General features: G+C 40.5%; 2 protein-coding genes across 6 annotated transcripts; one reads left to right on the top strand and one right to left on the bottom strand.

Annotated features, from left to right (window-relative positions):
* Positions 1–38: 38 nt before the first annotated feature.
* LOC121741488 lies at positions 39–7,617 on the bottom strand. Of its 2 annotated transcripts, XM_042134255.1 has the most exons (16): positions 7,268–7,616; positions 6,283–6,688; positions 6,001–6,178; positions 5,760–5,899; positions 4,346–4,986; positions 4,181–4,263; positions 3,220–3,320; positions 2,885–3,029; positions 2,729–2,797; positions 2,599–2,644; positions 1,835–2,067; positions 1,607–1,686; positions 1,019–1,154; positions 633–813; positions 471–553; positions 39–403 (listed from the first exon to the last, which is right to left on the bottom strand). In XM_042134255.1, exons 1-16 carry the CDS (start codon positions 7,368–7,370, stop codon positions 275–277), a joined length of 2,754 nt encoding a protein of 917 aa, XP_041990189.1. In that variant the 5' UTR covers positions 7,371–7,616; the 3' UTR covers positions 39–274. The 2 variants fall into 2 exon arrangements, with proteins under 2 accessions (XP_041990189.1, XP_041990188.1); XM_042134254.1 differs by having other exon boundaries at positions 39–553; positions 7,268–7,617.
* An 834-nt stretch (positions 7,618–8,451) lies between these two features.
* On the top strand, positions 8,452–15,282 carry LOC121811024 (mucin-2-like). 4 transcript variants are annotated; one of them, XM_042211779.1, is made up of 2 exons: positions 8,452–11,889; positions 12,421–15,282. In XM_042211779.1, the coding sequence occupies exons 1-2, from the start codon at positions 8,757–8,759 to the stop codon at positions 15,036–15,038; spliced, it is 5,751 nt and encodes a 1,916-aa protein (XP_042067713.1). In that variant the 5' UTR covers positions 8,452–8,756; the 3' UTR covers positions 15,039–15,282. The 4 variants fall into 4 exon arrangements, with proteins under 4 accessions (XP_042067713.1, XP_042067710.1, XP_042067711.1 ...); XM_042211777.1 differs by having other exon boundaries at positions 8,453–11,411; positions 11,916–15,281; XM_042211778.1 differs by having other exon boundaries at positions 8,453–11,416; positions 11,948–15,281.
* Positions 15,283–21,648: the final 6,366 nt, after the last annotated feature.

Here is a 21,648-nt window from a genome sequence, read left to right as displayed (position 1 = left end):
GGCCCTTCTTTTTGTGTGGGTAATGGAAACACATGCACTTCGCACTAACAATTTATAGATAAGAAGTCACAAATTGCGTGAGGAACAATGTTTCTTGTCTTTAAATAGAAAAATAAGAAGTGGTAATCAGAAAGAGTCCTACGTATTCTGCCGTGTTTACATATCCTATGAATACTTGAACGGAGAAATTCCAATAAGAATAAATAATAATGATAATTATAAAAAAAATGAAGTTAAATCGAGTACTACACTAATTCTTGACATATAACAAAGTTCAAAACTGTGAGTGCTGCATATGCATCTTTTCATGGATATCTCTCACCAGCTCACACATTTCTGGAAATATTGTTGTCAGAACAAGCTCCAGAATTGCATACCCAAGTTGCTTCAAACATATTGTAGACTGCAATCCACACCAAAATTTTTTTACATAAAACTATAGCTGTTTTCAAAATATATTTAGCGCGTACCTGAAGGAAATAGTATATATCACGAGCACAACGTTTGTACTGCTTATGCCCGATCAAGCTGACCAAGGCAGCTGGAGCACCATCTATGTCATGAAGATGAAATGTTACTAAGTAGCATCCATAAGCTTACACAAATCATAAGAGAATGGATCAACTACTCACCGAAGATGATCTTCTTCACATCACTAGCTCTGCGAGCTGCCTCAAGCTGTTGCTCGAAAGTTGGAGGCTGAGCGACATTCCTCCCACCTTGCTGACTTGTAGTTTGTGATCCCTTATTGTCATTGTTAAGTTTTGATTGAATGCGGAACGTCAGAAAGAATTTTCCACCGGGCCACAGAAGCTGATGAGAGAATACAAAGGAGTACATGAATAAAACATAAATTTGCAACTTCCTTTAGCTGATGAAATTCTCAACCCCCTCGCAAATTCATGGAACTTGTTCATCTCAACATGCTGATTGTGTTATGAGTTAACATGTAAACGATATAATGTTTCTGCAAATTCACAGCTATGTAAGTTTTCAATGCATTCCATCATTTACTTACGTCCTGGAGCAACCGAATCCCTTGTGAGATGACCTCCTCTTTTCGGAGCCATTGGATTTGTCTCAAAAGCCAGTCATCAATGGCATCTTCCATGATCAACTGCAATATTTGCTTTGATATCCAAAAAACCTGCCTCCTACAATTAAAGAAAATCAAATCTGCATTTAATAGTCTGCAGGAGTGAAGCCCCTTGTTGTCCCATTCAATATGTTATTTCAGATGAAAACCTTTCAGACCTTGCTGGTGTGTTTCTTGGGTGAAATATAAACATGAAAAATGCTTTTAAAATCAACGACTCTCATCGTCTCAATTGCATTCCTAAGCATCAGATCGTTAATTCACACACACAAAATTTGTCCCAAGTAACCCAAAAGAATTGAAGAACGGAGTGGTCTGGAAAAGTGAGAAAGCATGTGAAATTGTCACTGACAAGCAGATAAGTGTGAAGGTGGATGTGTTAAAGGCCAAGGCTCTCAGAGAAATGCATATTTAAGGAATGCAAATGTTCATGGACACCTGATTTCATAATTTAATTGTACCACCAAAATGAAATTTTAACATGTAAATGATTGAAAACGACACTATCACCTTAGCCAGCCTCTTCTTTTGAGCTGGAAGACATTGTCAACTAAATTTAGAACTGGAACACTTAAATTTGGTGGTGTCCACTGCAAGGAAAAACACATCAGCTAGATTTAGTATAATTAAGGGTATGCACAAGTTACAGAAAATGCCTAACTGATGTAGATGTAACAGTTAAGAAATAGGCAACATAGCTCCCTGGGACAAGAAGCACAGGTCAGCCACCCAAATTACCTCTGGAGGCACCCCGGTTGGATCCTCTTTCAGTTCACCGTCGAACTGCCCTCCATTCGCATGGGAAGAGTTTTCTGCTTCGTGTTGCCCATGGATTATATCTTTATCACCTTCCTCATTATCAGAAAAACTGTTATGTGAATCAGTATTTGGCTTCATAAAAAGCTTATTCACATCATCAGAATGCCAGGCCACAGTTTTGGTTGCAAATGAAGATGGCGGTTCAGAAGTAGCTGACGTTATAGCAAGAAAGTAAGTTAAACTCTTTGCACAGGAAAGGGACTAACTAAAGTTGTTAACTGGGATATCATTTCTCAGGAAAACTTCCGCATATTAATATTTCTTTTGGGAAAGCTCAAATGTATTATGACATGATAAATGTTAATGTGAAATACATGGAAACGTGGTAGGAAACTAGGCATGTAAAAAGTAAAGGACTAAACTTCAATTTAATCTCAACATTTCCTAAAGTGTAGTGCAAGTATAGTTTCTAAGATTTTGCCGAAATGAGGAGAACTCAGCCTTGTGGGATAAGATGATCAGACGGGTGTATGGAACCTTTGACATTTTTTATAGTGAGTTGCTTCAATAAACTTAATAAAGGCTTTGGTTATACTGTATATTGAGCATTTAAAAGGGTATGGAGTAGAGCCCACCATATACTTCACCTCACAGTCAGTCAAGAAGAGATGCAAGTGCCAGTGAAATAAAATCAGAAAGCTCAATATAAACGAAAAAAGGTCACTCAAAGAGAAGCCAGATACCTGCTAGCGTTGTTATCACTGAAGTCGATTTCCCGAATGAGTATTTCTTCATTGATTGTAAAAGACAAAAGTTAACACAGAAGCCAGGGGTGCTATATGATTTCAACAAGTATACAATACAAGTGCAAACCTTAGATGAGGAACTTAGAAAATCCCATACTTCATGTTGCTCTGAAACATTGGGAATTGACAAGAGATCCTGATAAAGAGTACATGTACATTTCAAGAATCAAGAAAGCCAAACATGGACATGCATCTACCATCTTGATAGTGGGAATAACCATACTTGGAGATACTTGTCAAGCTGGATACAACGCTGGTGAACAAACGAATCTTCCGTGCTAGAAGAGAATATCCTTTTTGGAGGCAATTGCAATGTATAATTAGGAATGTCCCTAAGATGCCTATGCAATCTCTCAAAATTTCGATATCTGTAAACAAAATACCAGAAGGTAAATATCAACTGAAATGACCTGGAACATTATGAAATCTCCTGATCAAATTGAAAAACTCTCATATTGGAAAACCCAAACAAACAGAATAGAAGTACAAAAAAACATGAAAATTATTTTAAGCACAGTGGAATTCTTTTAATTCTAACTTCTCTTCAAAATCCATTACCTTCTTTTCACAAACCAAGTGATATTGTTAGCACCTGTCACAGCAATCGAGTAAACTGCAAAAGAAGTTGATCCAAGTTTCTCAAAGTATGCTCCAATAACCTACAGATCAAGGACCTCGAATCAGTTAAAGTGCTGAATATAGTCAGAGAGCACTTACAAAGGTGATAGCAAATTTTCATTGTTTATCTTAACTGAAGCCTCAATTACAGAAATGTTTGCCAGTAGATATTCTGTTCATCTAATGTAATAGAGTTATTTTTCTATTTTAAAAAGTTCCAAGTTAATTGAGTCATTTCTTTTTTTAGCAAAAAGTAATTCATCTCTCTTACTTTACTCTCTCTTCATCTCTCTTACTTTACTCTCTCTTCCTTTTTCCATCATCCATTTAACACACTATTCATAAACTCCGTGCCGAAAAGAAATGTCTCTATTAACAAGGAACGGAGGGAGAAATTAATGCAATTCATGCCCTAAAGAGCTTCCCAAGATATTATTTCACGGGTACATCACTTAGACATAGGAAATAGATAATTTGGTAAACTACTATTCCATGGACAAATATTGTCATGTCTTGGTTATTAGGTGCACCTTTTTTGTTCTTTTAGTTTGATAAGAAGCAAAAACTTTAATTTAAATAGTAGAAAAAAGAAATGGCTCAGAGGGGTTAGTCATTCCTTAATTGAAAAAACATTCTGACTAATGACTATAATGGAACTCCAATCTCTAACCACATCTGACACAGTAAAGATTTTAACTCTATGATTTAAAATTAGCACACTGCTTTTATGCCAAAGGGACCAACAAAAAAAACAAGATTTTGGCATGTTATAAAAGGTCAAATATGTCCTGTTGAGGCATCCTAGTGATACAATCAACCAAAGAAAAATGTAAAGAAAAAAAGGCTTAAAGTCCTGCTAACTTAGAAAATACTATATAGAAAAGGAAAACTGGAGTCTTACCCTACATCTGAGTTTTGGAACATATTCATTGTATGATGCCTTAGCTGAAACCCTCTGGCCATCTGGAGTAAGATCTCTAACATCTGTAATGTAGGTTTCATGAGTAGCATAAGATTATTGACATTGTATTTTAGAATTCAGAAGTGATGGATGTACAGTCCTTACTAGTAATTATAGGCTGCAGTTTTGGTCGAACTTCCAAATGAGAGATGCTGTTTGATCTTTTAAACTTTCTATTACTAGGATTATTCTCTAGCTGATTAAACACATTTTTGTCGATATCCTGTGGCCTGCTTGAGACAGCAAAACTGAGATCACTTGGGAAACTGTCCTTGTGACCTTCATCTTCTGTTTGGATATCAGGCACCGACTCTTTTATCGGAAATATGACGCTGACTGAACTAGTAAGTTCAGGGGCTTGAACTTCTGATGCAGCCTTTTTCTGAAAGTCCTTTTTATAGTTTCTTCCTATAGTCCACATGAAATCAAGATTTTCAGGCTCAAGAACCTCTGTTCTTCTCAGAGTTGCAGCCTCAAACACTTTTGCCCACTCCGCAGATCGTGCATGAATATGCTCATCCTGCGTTGTTGTAGGTTGGGTATTTCCAGAGGCCCCTAATTCTAGCTCCTTGTTATCATTGAGCTGAGATGGAGGCATGCCAGTCCCTTGGTTGCTGGAACCGTTTTCTCCAGGGGCAGATTGGCCAGAGTTCTGACCTGCCTTTTTTGTTGATCGAGCATTGGCAAGATTCTTGACCCACTCGGTGCACAGTGCAATTATGTATTCAATTAACTCATTGATATACCTGGAGAAAATACGAGATAAGTATGATCCTGAGTAGATTTCACAAACACATAAATATTTGGTTTGCTAACTAAGAAGATGGAAAATTTTGCAAGCTTGAAAGTTCAAATAGTCTCAAATAAACATTGAACCTTAGACTACAAATTGTGACACAAAAATATAGTAGTAACATTTTAAGAATTCCATATAGCTAGATTAAGCAAGAAGTTTTCTATTGAAAATCTCTGTGTGAGGTCCCTGATGTTAAATAAAGCAAGATATCACCTTTAATTATATAGCTCAACTACTCATATTGCTTAGATTCATTTAAATGCTTAGAATTAGAAATTTGACGTGCACAAGGATATCACCAACAACCTGAAAGCTGCAAAAATCACCAAACTGTGGTCTGTTAGGACTCAAAGATCATCTTTAGACTTATTACTGATTCATTGATTCAATGACCTAATAAATAAAAAATTTGTAGAATCACCTGATGAAACAAAAAAATTGTAGGACCCAATGAAACAAAAAATTTGAAGATGGAAGCACTTTTGGCATAGCTGAAACGTTTCTCATAGGAAGGAGGGAGACAAATCAGAACACGAGACTTTGGTAATAAGTTTATTTCTAGAGTTTATTTAATGTATGCAGTAAATTAAATCTAAAGCATGTATGTCCAGGTCAGGCTACTACAGGAAAAGTTTCTTTCTAGAGCTTATGAAATTATGAACAAAGATGTTCAGGCTGATCATTAGACAAACACATATAGGAGCTAGAAGAATAGTAACTCACACGGGATTGGCGAAATTCACAAGAGGTTGTATTATCAAGCAAGTTAACAGTTCACGAGCAATACATGGAATTAATGGGCATCGGGCTTCAGTTGGCCTTAACACAACAGCTAAAAGCCCACCCATGAGCTGCTGAATTACCTATCTTTAACAAGTATCAGGTGTCAAAATAACTAACCAAGACAAAGACAAAAAATTGAAAGTGGGCAAAAGATGCCTTTCAAATGAGAACACTTCTACACCTTGTACTCACACTCTGAGGATATCAAAGCAGGGTGAAGCTCTTTGGAGGCCATGAGATGTCGTTTCAACTTCTCGTCCCGTTCCTCAGAAGATAATGTGTTCATGACATCCCTTCCAATTACAATCTGATTTCTTCTGAAGAGATCAATATGATCCCCAATCAGGTCTACTATATCCCTGTTGAAAAAGTGAGACCATGTTCAATCTTTCACAAAATCAACTGCTTTAACTGCCATTTTACCCGAATTCATTTACGGACACCATATACCACAGAGTAGTACCTTGTTAGCAGCTCTACAAGGTTCACTTCTTTGAGTCTTCCAGCTATATCACCAAAAACTTCCATGATTATAGCATGTATGAGCTCTGGCGCGTCCTTGTCAGGTGTGATATCTGAATACCACAAGTCTATGACAAACTCAGTCAGAGCCTTGTTTACGAATTCCTCAAGAGCAGCTTCAACAACAGGGGAGTCTATCTTTCTCTTCCACTCTTGTGGCGAGGGCGGCTTGGTAGAGAGCCGCGAGTCATTTGCAGATAGCTGCTTCTTTTCTAAGAGTGACAAGTAAGATGTTGCTCGGACATTTCGAACCTTCCACTGGAAATCCACCTCATTAAATAGTATCCTCATTCCAGCAACAAGGAGGATAGCAACCGGAACATTCATTACCATGGATTTACTCGTATCTGCATTTAGATTCATAACCAAAATTAAGAGCATTTAGATTCCAGCAACAAGGAGCTTAGCAACTGAAACATTAATTACCATGAATACACATAATGATAGGGTACTTTCAGTTCAAGTTTTCAAAAGGAATGAATTGTTCTGATCGAAATAATGCAGCTAAATCAACTATCCAACAGAAATCTTATATTACACACACAAAAGCATTAACAAGCAAAAATCGAATCGGCTATTGCCTATTATGACATGCATGTTGACAAACCAGCATATTGTTCTCCCTCAAATAATCGTTCAAACTTTAATCCATAATTCGAAACAGGAAAAAATTCCACAAATTTTACTATACTGTAATATCATGAATTGATTTCAAGCTAACCTAATCGAAAAAAATGTCAGAAATTAAAACAAAATTCACATCAGCGGAACCTGCAAATCTTCTGAAATCTAGAATTAATGAGCTTAGAACATCGCATTTATCCGTCAAACAAACACCGGCATACACGCTAAAAACCTACTAATAAATTTAATTTAAAAAAAAAAACAGGAATATATGATTTCAGATGAGAAGATGAATAGCTTACGCGTCAAGAAATAAGTCACAGTGAAAATACAGAGCATCCACCACACCGTCCGAAGCTTCGCTTCCCGGATTAGATCCTGTATCCCATCCGCCATCGTCTTCATGATTTGTTTCTTCGTCGCTATAACACAAAATTATTATACCGAGAAATGCAATCGAACGTCAAATTGATCCGGCGATGAGAATATAAAACATTTCAATCAACAAATCCGCGCACTTATGATAATCCAGAGAAGAGAAAGGATTCAGATTTTTCCCGAGGTCAGAAATTTCAGTCATTTCCTCTCCTTTCTTTTCCTTTCATTTGAAATAACTGCATTTTCGTGCTATTTGGGAGGAAGGGAAAGAGAAAACGAGGGAAATGAAAGCGCCACGACTCCATTTCTGTTATACTGCTATTATAACGTACAAATATATACGTGACTTTTTTCACAAAATTTTATGCTATGAAATTTTATTTTTGGATGAAAAATAGGTTAAATCATGAAATTTGGATAAATTCTAGTCAAACTGAAATATTAAATCATTTACTTTCAATTTTTCTCAACGATTTCATATTTTGATGATATTCAAACTTACATATTTCAATAAAATAAATATTGTTCTTTTAGTTTCTTTTATGTTCTTATTTTTTTCTTTATCTATTGAAACAATAATATTACCGAAAAAATGTCAATTTATTAACGAAGGGAATAAATGAAAAAAAATTGATACTTTGTAGTTTAATGTTTCAATTTCAAATGTTATGAAATTAATCGAATTTGACCAAACTTTATATATACGCTGCAACCAAGATATAAGTCTCAAGTTTGACATGTTTAGTTGCTAATATTTATTAATTGCTAACTATGTTAATAGCATAGGTCAATGTCAACGCATTTGTATTTCAACAGATATATATGTAATGTTATTCATTTGTAATGTATTTTTTTATCTAATCTTCTCTATCACACGATCCCTCGAGATGAATCAAGGTTATCTTGCTAATTTAATTTATATTTTCATTCTGAGGAACAGTTTTACTTTTAATAGCACCTCTAATTCCAATCACCTCAATCATCAAGAATGAATTGGCAATAGAAAAGAGATCTTAGCGCTAAATAAAATAACCCATGTGAACTTGATCGTTTTACAATATCAATGACAATTAAAAAGGAACAGAAAACGTAAATTAATTTACGTATTATACAATTACTCTATGACATTTAAATTAAATATTTTAGTTAAAGATGGGCATACACTCACAAATGAATGCAGTAAGAGAAAATATAATATGCCATATTTAGCAGATTTTAAGGAATGCAAATACGAAATACAAGGTGCGCGTCTTCTATATTTTAGCGCAAGAAGCAACATTGACCTTCAAAAATGGATGGTTGGGCTTGAGTTTAATGGAAACGAATGCATGGGAAAGTTGCTCATATTATTGCGCATATATACGGTATAATGCTACAATGGATTGATCAATTTTTCCCAAGGAAGTCATTGCCATGGAAATCAAAACCTTGGGTTGCTCTCTTGTCCTCCTCTTCTTCGCCCTTCTCACCACCCCTTCTTTCTCTCACCTATCATTTGGAGCTGGAGCTGGAGCTGGAGCTGGAGTTGGAGCTGGAGTTGGAGTTGGAGTTGGAGTTGGAGGTGGAGTTGGTGCTAATAGTCAATTTGGCCAAGTCTCCGAAACACACGATGAGGATAGTGACCCGACCATGGGTGTCATAGCCAACGATCATGAAGGACTGGACGCCGATCAAGAAGGATCAGACGCCGGAAAAACACCGGCTACACCCGAACCCAACAACAAACAAGAAGGCGATGAAGAATCGGACACCGGGAAAGAGCAAACCACGACACCCGAATCCAACGATCAAGAAGAAGCAAAGGCCGGTGATGAAGGATCGGATGCTGAGATAACAACGGCTCTGGCACCTGAATCGTACGATAATCAAGAATCAGGCGCTGGGACAACATCGACTAATATAGTGAAAGTGCCGGCCTACACTTGCGAACCTGTCAAGGTCGGTTCAATCCCCAAGCTCGCCAGTCCGAGGCTAGAAGGGGCCTACAAAGCCCTACAAGCATTGAAGAGTGCCATTTTTTCTGATCCAAATGGGTGGACAAAGAATTGGGAGGGCCCAGATGTGTGCAGCTACAAAGGCATCTTTTGCGCCAAGGCACTGGACGACGCTAGCGTCCAAGTGGTGGCTGGTGTCGACCTCAACCACGCTGATATCGCGGGCCACCTCCCCCCGGAGATCGAGTACCTGACTGACATTAGTCTCTTCCATCTCAACTCCAACAGGTTCTGCGGGATCATTCCGCGTGGGATCAAGAACCTCAAGCTTCTCTACGAGTTGGATTTCAGCAACAATCGCTTTTGTGGAGCGTTCCCTGAGGTGGTGCTAGAGCTGCCGCAACTTAAATACCTCGACCTCCGATATAATGAGTTCGAAGGGGAGCTACCAGCAGGGCTCTTCGACAAGGCCCTAGATGCAATTTTCTTGAACAACAACAGGTTCCACTCAATCATCCCAGAGAATTTGGGGAACTCCACCGCCTCTGTCATTGTGATGGCCAACAACCGCCTCTACGGGTGTATCCCGACAAGCATAGGCAAGATGGCGGGAAAATTGGACGAGTTTGTGGTTTCGCGCAACGAGCTGTCGGGGTGCCTGCCAGAGGAGATCACGATGTTGAAGACAACCAAGGTATTTGACATCTCATACAACAAGTTTATGGGCGACCTACCGCAGGGGGTGGAGCATATGCAGAGTATAGAGGTGCTCAGCATTGGGAACAATAAGTTGAGGAGCAAGATATCGAAAACCGTTTGCACGTTGCCAAAACTCAAGAACCTCACTTGCTCTTACAACTTCTTTGACGCCCAAGATCCTGAGTGTGTGTCTGTGGTTGTCGTCGACAGCAAGACAAATTGCTTGCCACGGGAGCCCAATCAGAGGCCGGAGAAAGAGTGTCGCATAGCATTGAGCAAGAAGGTTGACTGCAAAGCTGGTTGTGGTTCCTCAACTTTAGGATATCCGCCTTCAGCTCCGGCTCCTAAACAAACACCCATACCCATGTCGGTGCCATCAACCCCAACACAAAAATCCACACCTTCACCAATGTCTGAGCCAACACCTCCCACACCAAAGTTTCCGACCAAGAGTGCCCTTTCACCTGAACCCCTGTCGACGCCATCAACCCCGACACATAAACTCACACTTTCGCCTGAGCCTGAGCTTGAACCAGAGTTTGAGCCAGATTACGAGTCTGAGCAAACAACTCCGAATACAGGTAAACCACCAACCACAAGTGTTCCACTACAGCTAACACCTCCTTCTAAAAAGGAGACGCCATCCTCCACCCCCTTACCCAAACCCATGCCGGTGCCATCAACCCCAACACGTGAACTTACACCTTCGCCACAGCCGGAGCCAGATCTTGAGCCAAATGATGATCTTGGACCAACATCTCAAGAGACATATAAGTCAACAACCACAGCGTCTCCAGTGCGTGAGCCAACACCTTCTGAAGAGGAAGAGGAGACGTCATTTTCTGCACCATTACCCAACCCTACTTTGACACCATCAACCCCGACACATAAGTCTGAGACAAAACCTCATGAACAAAAGGTGGCACCGATCATAAGAGAACGACCACCTACGCCGCCACTAGTATCCGCCCCTTCACCCAAATCTACGCAGACGCCGTCAACCCCGACACATAAACCTACACCACCACAACCAGCATCACCTTCACCAGAAAAGTCATCGACCACAAGCGCTCCCTCGCCCAAATCTACCTCGACAAATAAATACACACCTCCACCAGAGCCTGAGCCTGAGTCTACACCTCCAAACAAAGAGAAGCCGCCAACTACAAGCGCCCTACCTCCTAAGCCAGAGAAGTCATCGACCATAAGCAGTCCAGCACCTAAATCAGAGAGACACACATCTCGTCCTAAAAAGGAAACGTCAGGCCCCGCACCCTCACCTAAATCAACGCCACTGTCACGAACCCCAACACATAAACCCACCCCTTCGTCAAAGTCTGAGCCACCAGAACAGAAATCCACACCTCCTCCTGAAAATGAGACTCCTGAAGAGGAGACTCCTGAAGATGATGAAGAAGAGGAGACTCCTGAAGAGGAGACTTCTGAAAAGGGGACATCGGTCTCTGCTCCACCACCCAAATCCACCTCGACACATAAATCCACACCTTCGCCAAAATCTGAGCCAACATCTACTAAATCAGAGAAACTCACACCTCCTCCTAAAAAGGAGACGTCGGTCCCCGCCTCCTCACCCAAAACCACCCCGACGTCGTCAACCCCAACACATAAACCCACACCTTCACCAAAGTCTGAGCCAACACCTCCTAAATCAGAGAAACTCACATCTCCTCCTAAAAAGGAGACGCCGGTCTCTGCCCCTTCACCCAAAACCACACCAGTTTCATCACCGCCGACACAGAAACTTACACCTTCGCCAAGATCTGAGTCAATATCTCCTAAATCAGAGAAATTCACACCTCCTCCTAAAAAGGAGACTCCGGTCCCCGCCCCTTCACCCAAAACCACACCACTATCATCACCGCCGATACAGAAACTCACACCTTCGCCAAAATCTGAGCCAACACCTCCTCCTGAAAAGGAGACTCCTGAAGATGATGAAGAAGAGGAGACTCCTGAAAAGGGGACATCGGTCTCTGCTCCCCCACCCAAATCCACCTCGACACATAAATCCACACCTTCGCCAAAATCTGAGCCAACATCTCCTAAATCAGAGAAACTCACTCCTCCTCCTAAAAAGGAGACGCCGGTCCCCGCCTCCTCACCCAAAACCACCCCGACGTCATCAACCCCAACACATAAACCCACACCTTCGCCAAAGTCTGAGCCAACACCTCCTAAATCAGAGAAACTCACATCTCCTCCTAAAACGGAGACGCCGGTCTCTGCCCCTTCACACAAAACCACACCAGTTTCATCACCGCCGACACAGAAACTTACACCTTCGCCAAAATCTGAGTCAATATCTCCTAAATCAGAGAAATTCGCACCTCCTCCTAAAAAGGAGACTCCGGTCCCCGCCCCTTCACCCAAAACCACACCACTATCATCACCGCCGACACAGAAACTCACACCTTCGCCAAAATCTGAGCCAACACCTCCTCCTGAAAAGGAGACTCCTGAAGAGGAGACTCCTGAAGATGATGAAGAAGAGGAGACTCCTGAAAAAGGGACATCGGTCTCTGCTCCCCCACCCAAATCCACCTCGACACATAAATCCACACCTTCGCCAAAATCTGAGCCAACATCTCCTAAATCAGAGAAACTCACACCTCATCCTAAAAAGGAGATGCCGGTCCCCGCCTCCTCACCCAAAACCACCCCGACGTCGTCAACCCCAGCACATAAACCCACACCTTCGCCAAAGTCTGAGCCAACACCTCCTAAATCAGAGACACTCACATCTCCTCCTAAACAGGAGACGCCGGTCTCTGCCCCTTCACCCAAAACCACACCAGTTTCATCACCGCCGACACAGAAACTTACACCTTCGCCAAAATCTGAGTCAATATCTCCTAAATCAGAGATATTCGCACCTCCTCCTAAAAAGGAGACTCCGGTCCCCGCCCCTTCACCCAAAACCACATCACTACCATCACCGCCGACACAGAAACTCACACCTTCGCCAAAATCTGAGCCAACACCTCCTCCTGAAAAGGAGACTCCTGAAGATGATGAAGAAGATGATGAAGAAGATGAGACTCCTGAAAATGAGACATCGGTCTCTGCTCCCCCACCCAAATCCACCTCGACACATAAATCCACACCTTCGCCAAAATCTGAGCCAACATCTCCTAAATCAGAGAAACTCACTCCTCCTCCTAAAAAGGAGACGCCGGTCCCCGCCTCCTCACCCAAAACCACCCCGACGTTGTCAACCCCAACACATAAACCTACACTTTCGCCAAAGTCTGAGCCAACACCACCTAAATCAGAGAAACTCACATCTCCTCCTAAAAAGGAGACGCCGGTCTCTGCCCCTTCACCCAAAACCACACCAGTTTCATCACCGTCGACACAGAAACTTACACCTTCGCCAAAATCTCCTAAATCAGAGAAATTCGCACCTCCTCCTAAAAAGGAGACTCCGGTCCCTGCCCCTTCACCCAAAACCACACCACTATCATCACCGCCGTCACATAAACTCACACCTTCGCCAAAATCTGAGCCAACACCTCCTCCTGGAAAGGAGACTCCTGAAGATGATGAAGAAGATGAGACTCCTGAAGAGGAGACTCCTGAAAAGGAGACATCGGTCTCTGCTCCCCCACCCAAATCCACCTCGACACATAAACCCACACCTTCGCCAAAGTCTGAGCCAACACCTCCTAAATCAGAGAAACTCACACCTCCTCCTAAAAAGGAGACGTCGGTCCCCGCCTCCTCACCCAAAACCACCCCGACGTCGTCAACCCCAACACATAAACCCACACCTTCGCCAAAGTCTGAGCCAACACCTCCTAAATCAAAGAAACTCACATCTTCTCCTAAAAAGGAGACGCCGATCCCCACCTCCTCACCCAAAACCACACCGACGTCGTCAACCCCAACACATAAACCCACACCTTCGCCAAAGTCTGAGCCAACACCTCCTAAATCAGAGAAACTCACACCTCCTCCTAAAAAGAAGACACCGGTCCCCGCCTCCTCACCCAAAACCACCCCGAAGTCGTCAACCCCAACACATAAACCAACACCGTCGCCAAAGTCTGAGCCAACACCTCCTAAATCAGGGAAACTCACATCTCCTCCTAAAAAGGAGACTCCGGTCCCCGCCCCTTCATCCAAAACCACACCACTATCATCACCGCCGACACAGAAACTCACACCTTCGCCAAAATCTGAGCCAACACCTCCTAAATCAGAGAAACTCACACCTCCTCCTAAAAAGGAGACATCGGTCTCTGCCCCTTCACCCAAAACCGCACCAGTTTCATTACCGCCGACACAGAAACTCACACCTTCGCCAAAATCTAAGCCAACACCTTCTAAATCAGAGAAACTCGCACCTCCTCCTAAAAAGGAGACTTTGGTCCCCGCCCCTTCACCCAAAACCTCACCACTATCATCACCGCCGACACAGAAACTCACACCTTCGCCAAAATCTGAGCCAACACCTCCTAAATCAGAGAAGAAGTCACCGGCACAGAAATCCACACCTCCTCCAGCCTCTGCCCCCTCACCTAAAACCACCACGACATATAAACCCACACCTCCGCCAAAGGCTGAACCAACACCTCAGAAGTCGACGACACAGAGACACACATCTCCTCCTCCTCCTCCTAAAAAGGAAACAACGGTCTCCACCCCCTCTCCAAAGTCTGAGCCAACGCCTCCTAAATCAGATACTACGCCAACCACGGGTGCTCCACCACCTAAAAAGGAGACACCGCCTCAAAAGCTACCACCTGCTCCTGAGAAGACAACGAACTCTGTTCCGCCAACTAAATCAGACTCATCTCCTCCACCTGCAAGCACAAAACCACCACCAGCTTCCTCACCTCCCCCAGAAAAACAAGTTTCATCACCACCACCTGTCCACTCGTCGCCGCCTCCTGTTCAATCACCACCAAAAACTGCCTCATCCCCGCCATCTGAACCAGTTCAAGCACCACCTCATGCCAAACCGCCTCCTACCAAAATCCCTAGTTTAATTGGTGCTAGCTACCAATCTCCGCCGCCACCACTAATTCCAGGCTATTAAAAGAGTCATATTTTAGGGTAACTGATTCAATTGCATATAATGCATTGCAATGAAGTAGAAGGGCCAGAATACTCAAATAGCACGATTTACTTAGTTTTGCTATGTCCATCTTTCTATTGTGATTTTTGACTTGAAGCTGGGTGCACTGCAGTTTCGATTATTGCTGTATATGGAGATACAACTACATACATATGTAAACATTTTTTCCAGTTCTATAAATGTGTTTCTACCAAGGATACTTCTATTGAAAATACCATACCTAATTGGAGTAGTTAACTAAAAATCTAGTGAAATTGAGGTTGGGAAATTATACAATTACTTTGTTAATGATTAAATATTTGAAAGAAATATCATAAAAATAATTAGTGATGATAGCTTATATCATCCAATTTATGTAACAAAAGAGTAAGAGCATCTGCAATGGCGGTTTTCTCGGCGGACGTCCGACCGGCGTGCTGGATGTCCGCATGGGACGTCCGCCATTAGGCGTGGGAGGGACGGATGCGGACGTCTGCTGCGGACGCTGCAGATCCGCGGCTTTTCGGTGACGTCGGTCGTGACGTCCGCCATTGCGGTGCCACGACGGAAGTTCCGATTTTTTATATTTTATTTTTAAAAAAAAACTCTATATATACGGCTCGTTGAAGTTCATTTCATTCGCACCACTTGTTTTAACGAGTTTCTCTCTCTCTACTTTCATTTCTTTTGAAGATAAATGGAGCACGATAGTGATTCTCCCGCCACGAGCGAGTCACAAACGCTGACGTTTCCCATTAGAGGTGGGGGAAACGCCGGCGGAACTGCAGGGATATCCGGGATGATGCCCGGAATGGCGCCGATGATGCCCCAACCCCAAATGGCGGGGATGATTCCCGGGTACTACAATATGTACCCCCTTGGTGTGCTGGGATGGGTGGGATGATGCCCCAAATGCCTGGGGTGAGTGGAGGGATGACGTCCGTGGTGCCCGGGATGACGGGGGGAATGATGCCCGGAATGGTAGCGGGGATGGGGGGAATGATGCCCGGTATGATGCAGGGCACGCCTGCCGCTGCGGGGGGTAGCAGGCTGGGGGGCCCAATCACCTGGGGACAATGTCTATCGCCCCTATATGGATTTATTGTCTAGCGATTCCCCCCAGGGTACCCCTCTGGAGACTCAGTTCATCGGCATTGAGACTTTTTCTTTTGAGGAGTTGGGGCTATCTCCGGTCAGGGAGTCTCCCACTGAGATGCCACCGGCGGTAGGGAGGTCGAAGAAGAAGGGCAAAGGAAAGGGGAAGGGCAAAGGCACTACCTCATCCTCGAGTGCGAGGGCTAGGGGGCAGGGGCCGAGGGGGGAGGAGGCCGACGAGAGAAAGAGGACCATCTGGAGCATACCGGAGTGCGTCACGCTGGCGAAGGCCTGGGTCGGTGTAGTCGAGGATCCCTACATCGGGGCTAACCAGCATATCGACAGAATATGGTGGCGCATTAGCCAAAGCTACCTCCAATTCAAACCGCCAGGTGGAAAGCCTCACGATGGAGAACAATGCCGGAAACAGTGGGAGCGGCAGAGGAGGCGACTCAGCCGATTTGCCGACATCTACCCAAACAACCTCCACACGGCAACCAGCGGCATGTCTGCCGAGGATGTGAAGGTTCTGTCCATGCAGCAGTTCCCCGACAGTTCTTTGAAGTTCGGCGAATTCAAATATTGGGAGGTCTATCTTGTGGTTCAGACTTCCGCCAAGTTTAGTGCGAGTGTTGAAGCTGGCTGGCTGAAGCAGACGAAGATCAACGCCTCCAGCGAGTACAACAGCAGTGCCGGTTCCCACGACCTCCCTGACGCCGAGGCAGAGTTCCCGACCCCTCAATCGTCTTCCCGCCGCCGTCGCCCGGTTGGGCAAAAGACCGCGATGCGGATGACTAGGGGAAGCGCCCGCGGTCCACGATGTCCAATCGGCAGCTCCTTCCCAGGTCACTCCCGAGCTCAACCATCTCGCCCGTATGCAGCAGCAGCAGCAGAGCCTACTAGACACCATGGAAAAGTGGCATGCAGCGACTGACCCCTTATATAAGTTGATGCTGAAGGATGCCATCGATGATATAAGGCGCGATTTGGGGATGCCATCCCTGCCCGGGAATGACGCCGGGACTGGCTTGCCGTTTACAGAATGTTAATGCTTACTGATGAATAATGTTAATGCTTACTGTGTATATTCATCAGCGTATCCATATTTTGATACCGAGTTCATCGTTGAGACTTACATATATTTTATATAATCTTTTGGTGAAACATATGATGTTACAATATCAAATTGATGTTATATGCAATAATTATAAGAGTCTTAAATTCATATAGAATAAATGAAGCTTCATCGTAAAATGATTAAGTATGTGTTATCTTTATATGCGAATTGGTTATAAGTGTTTCGTATGCAACAGGGCCACAAGTTACTGGATTGGGAATTCTAATATTTTTTTATCGATTTGTTTGGCGCTACATCTTAGTCGTGCTTGTTCAAAGATTGTTGGAAAAGATTATGAATAGAATAGAATAGAATAGAATAGAATAGAATAGAATAGAATAGAATAGAATAGAATAGAATAGAATAAAAGGGATTTTGCTCAATGATTTACGGAATATTCCAAGATTATATGCGTTCTTGAAATATTAATAATCAAGGGGTCCGTTGATTTAATACTAATCCTATATTTGAGGTGAGTACAAAAAAAAATCCACAACTTATACAATTTATCATATTTATAAAAAAAAACAATTTGTCATACTCCTTATCTGCCGTACATATTTATTCTAGATTCATTTCCTGTAATAAATCAAATGAAATGATCATGGCAATGCAATTAAATAAGTACATTAAATAAACATGGAAATATCGCTGAAACAACCTATAAAATTATAATACAATGATACGAATCAGTCAAAATATTATACTAGTACTACTATGAGATAATGATTCCCGATTTTTTCCATTTGTTAATCACTCCTTAATTATACTATAGCTCAGATATTTTTCTTTATATACTTCATTCGTCCCATAAAAGTACTATATATTCTTGGTAGGGCACGAGTTTTAAGGCATAATTTATAAAGTATTGCAAAAGAGAGATAGAAGAAAAAAGTAACTGAGGCATTGTTAATGGACAGTGAATTCCTTCTTGGTTAGTCACAAGTTTTAAGACAATATAAGTAAAACAAGAGAGATAGAAGGAAAACTAATTGAGTTATTGTCAGTGGAGAATAAGTCTTATCTCATTAGATAATTTTTTTTTCAAAATTAGAAAGTGAATAATTTTGTGGGACTAACTAAAAATGAAAGAGTGCAGGGTTGTTCGAAATAGGGGGAGTATTATACTGATACATATAATATTATTCTATGAACTAGACTATAAATTAGAAATCATTTACGATGGATATTTTACCTTATTCAATGAATTCATGATCTTGAGTATTTCAAATTTTTGTACTCTATCAACCTCGAAATGAGTAAATGATCCTCTATCCACAATCTTTTATGTTCCCATTGGCAAAGAAACACATTGCTTGCCGTGGTATATATATATATAAAATTACCCAATAATCTAATGAAAATATTCTATTTCTAATTAGAAATAACTCAAAATATTAAGTGAATATACAACACGAGAATCACGTGAACAAACATGAATGGTCCTTGCTCCACCAACCAAGCTTCTTGATCTTGTCGATGAAAAAGAGAATTGAAAACAAAAAAAAAAGCTCAAGATTTGATTTCGCTATTTTGAATTTCTCGAATAAACAAAAAGGAGGATGCGAAAATAAAAATACATGTGTTGTACTACTATTCAAGTCTTGACGGCGGGTTGATTTGATAGATCAGATATTGTTATTCATGATAGTGATCCGGTTCAAGATCATCGAGAGGTAATTCATTCATTGAATTTACACACGACGCATTTATCATCTCTACGTGATTAAATCTCGAGTTACTGCAAAGTAAAAAACTTTTGCAAAAGATTGATGAAATTATATAAGTACATATTCTTGCATTTATCGCTACTAGTCAGTTAACATGATTAATTCGATTAAGGATTGTATATATATCATCACTATGCCATCGCGATAATCGAATTCAAAGCGACAAAATAGAATAATGAAATATATAATAATGGAATGTTATCTCCATGAAAATGAAAAAAAAAAAGAAAACTAAGGAAGAATGCCTGCATAGAAAGCTGGAACAGGAGCAGTACTGGAATGATCTGCAGATCTTGTTTGATGAATAACCGAGCCGACTGCTTCGAAGAAGACGATCAAGAACTCGATGGCGAGCTTCAACGCTTCTATGCACATTTCCAGCTTCTGCATTCCTTCAAATTTCTATATCTTTATATACTTTAATTTTTCCTATTGTTGATTGGAAAATTTTCTTCTATTTTCCGCGTCTGTGGTTGGAGAATAAATGGAGATTTTATATGTATTTATACTAACAATTACATGCATATGAATTCCGATAGGAAGAAGCTAAATCTGACCTTTTGAACTCCCAAGAGCCAGATTGATAATAGACAAAGGCGTTTTATAATTTTAGGATAACGAAATTATTATTTGTCACATTTATATACTATGAAAAATCTTCTTCAATTTTTCTAGACTCAAAATTCATGTACCCTAAATTGGACCAATATGAGGATCATAATTTTTACCTTGGGAGAGCATTTTGGGACCCCCATGTGACATGCATATCATAAATCTTCTTTCAACTCCTCCCATTCACAAGCCGACACGTATTTGAATTGATTATTCATTGAAAATTATGGGAATAATTGTTATCTAAATCATGATTTTTCATTAACTTATGAACAGCTTCATAACTTTTGAAATATTACTGAAACCACTATGGCAAAATCATTACGACTGCAAAGCAATATCATTACATTTAAATCTAAAACTACATGGTTTTATTGTCATTAGACAATTACAAGGATCAGGGTATACTAGGAGTATCATATAAGTTTCGATTTTGACTATCATTAGACAATTGCAAAAAAATGAAAATTTATGATTTTATATTCCAATATCAAAAGATACACTAGGATCGGGGTATAATTTAAATGGCAAATTCAAAATTATGACTTGGATTTAAATATGAATATTTATATAAGTAGTATGGTCATACTAATACTTTTGCAAGACATACACCTTGAGCACAATTTACTTTGAATTTGCCTCTAATTATTAAAAAAAACATTTACAAAAATAGTTGTTTAGGAGGCACTAATCATAAAATTTTCAAGCTAAACTCATCTTTCGAGTTGCCACATGATTCACGAAGAATTGGCCGATGATATTTTCTAGCATCACAATAATTGAGGGTTGGTATGACAACCATGAACGTTGGGGATGGATAAGATTCAGACATGTGGAAATTATTTTAACTGGAAAATGTTGTAGACATTTTCAAATATGATGGGGACATTGCTCTTGAGATGGGGTCTATAATAATCAAGTGCCTCATCTGTTTTTTTATAATTTGGTCTGCATTTCTCTGTGTGTCACATTTTACCATGTATCTTGCCTTGATTGTGTATGTTATTCAAATGATAAAATTTAATTCCAATCATGTATGGTTATAACAAATAAATACGAATTGGTACCATCTCATTGGTGGAATATAAAAGATTTGTTACTTATTATATTTTCAAAATGGGTGTTTATTAATTCTACATTCCTCATTGGTCAAGAATCAAGAAGATTTTATCAGATTATTATATTTTCTAATGGGGCTTCATATTCCAAGTGTTAGGTTTTAAGAAATTATTTCTTTTGCATTGACATACGTGTAAGCGATGCTTTGGTGTTAGGGATGATTACAAGCAACCAATCATCATATTTCAAAGTTGAATTACACACTAGTACTATTTGATAATTTTCTTAAATATATGGTACGGACATTTTTTTTTCGTTTACCAAATTATTATAGCTATTGTTGTCACGTACTGTATCATTGTTAAAACTTAAAAGGGGATCTAAGAAGAGTTTATTCTTATTACTTTAGATATTAACATTAAAGCCGGTTACAGAATATCAAGATTAATTTTTAATGAATAAATTGATGATTAAGGAGTCTTCATTAAGATTTTGATTAAAAACCTAATTTGGATCACTACACCATCGCATGTCCACATGAGAGACAAGCTCGAGAAAGAAATCAAAGCAAGTTCGTAAAAACGTAACACAAGAAAATAATTTTAAATGATTAGTTTAGATAATATAATACTCACTCTGTTTTCTAAAAATAAAAACTTCAGAAACGACATAAATTTTTAATGTAAAATGGTTAAAGTAAGAAAGATGAAGGGAAAAATAGTTGAATTAATGTTAGTAGATTGTGGAGTTTATTTTTTAAAATGAAAAGTTATTATTTTTAGGAAACGAACTAAAATAAAGAAGATTTTTTCTTTTCAATAAACAGAGAGAGAAAGTATGAAGAAATTGAATCCCCTATTAATACAATATTGTTTCTGAGTTTGTAGTTTGCATGATCAAAGTGGGCAAGGTACCTTGAGCCCATTAAGATGTAGTAAAAGCTATTGAAATTTTCTTGATAGGCTAAAAACGAACCTAG

Source organism: Salvia splendens, chromosome 7 (genome assembly GCF_004379255.2).
Source record: "Salvia splendens isolate huo1 chromosome 7, SspV2, whole genome shotgun sequence".
Lineage (NCBI taxonomy): Eukaryota > Viridiplantae > Streptophyta > Magnoliopsida > Lamiales > Lamiaceae > Salvia > Salvia splendens.
Note: the sequence above shows the minus strand (reverse complement) of the source record. Positions and strands in the feature narration are given on the sequence as shown.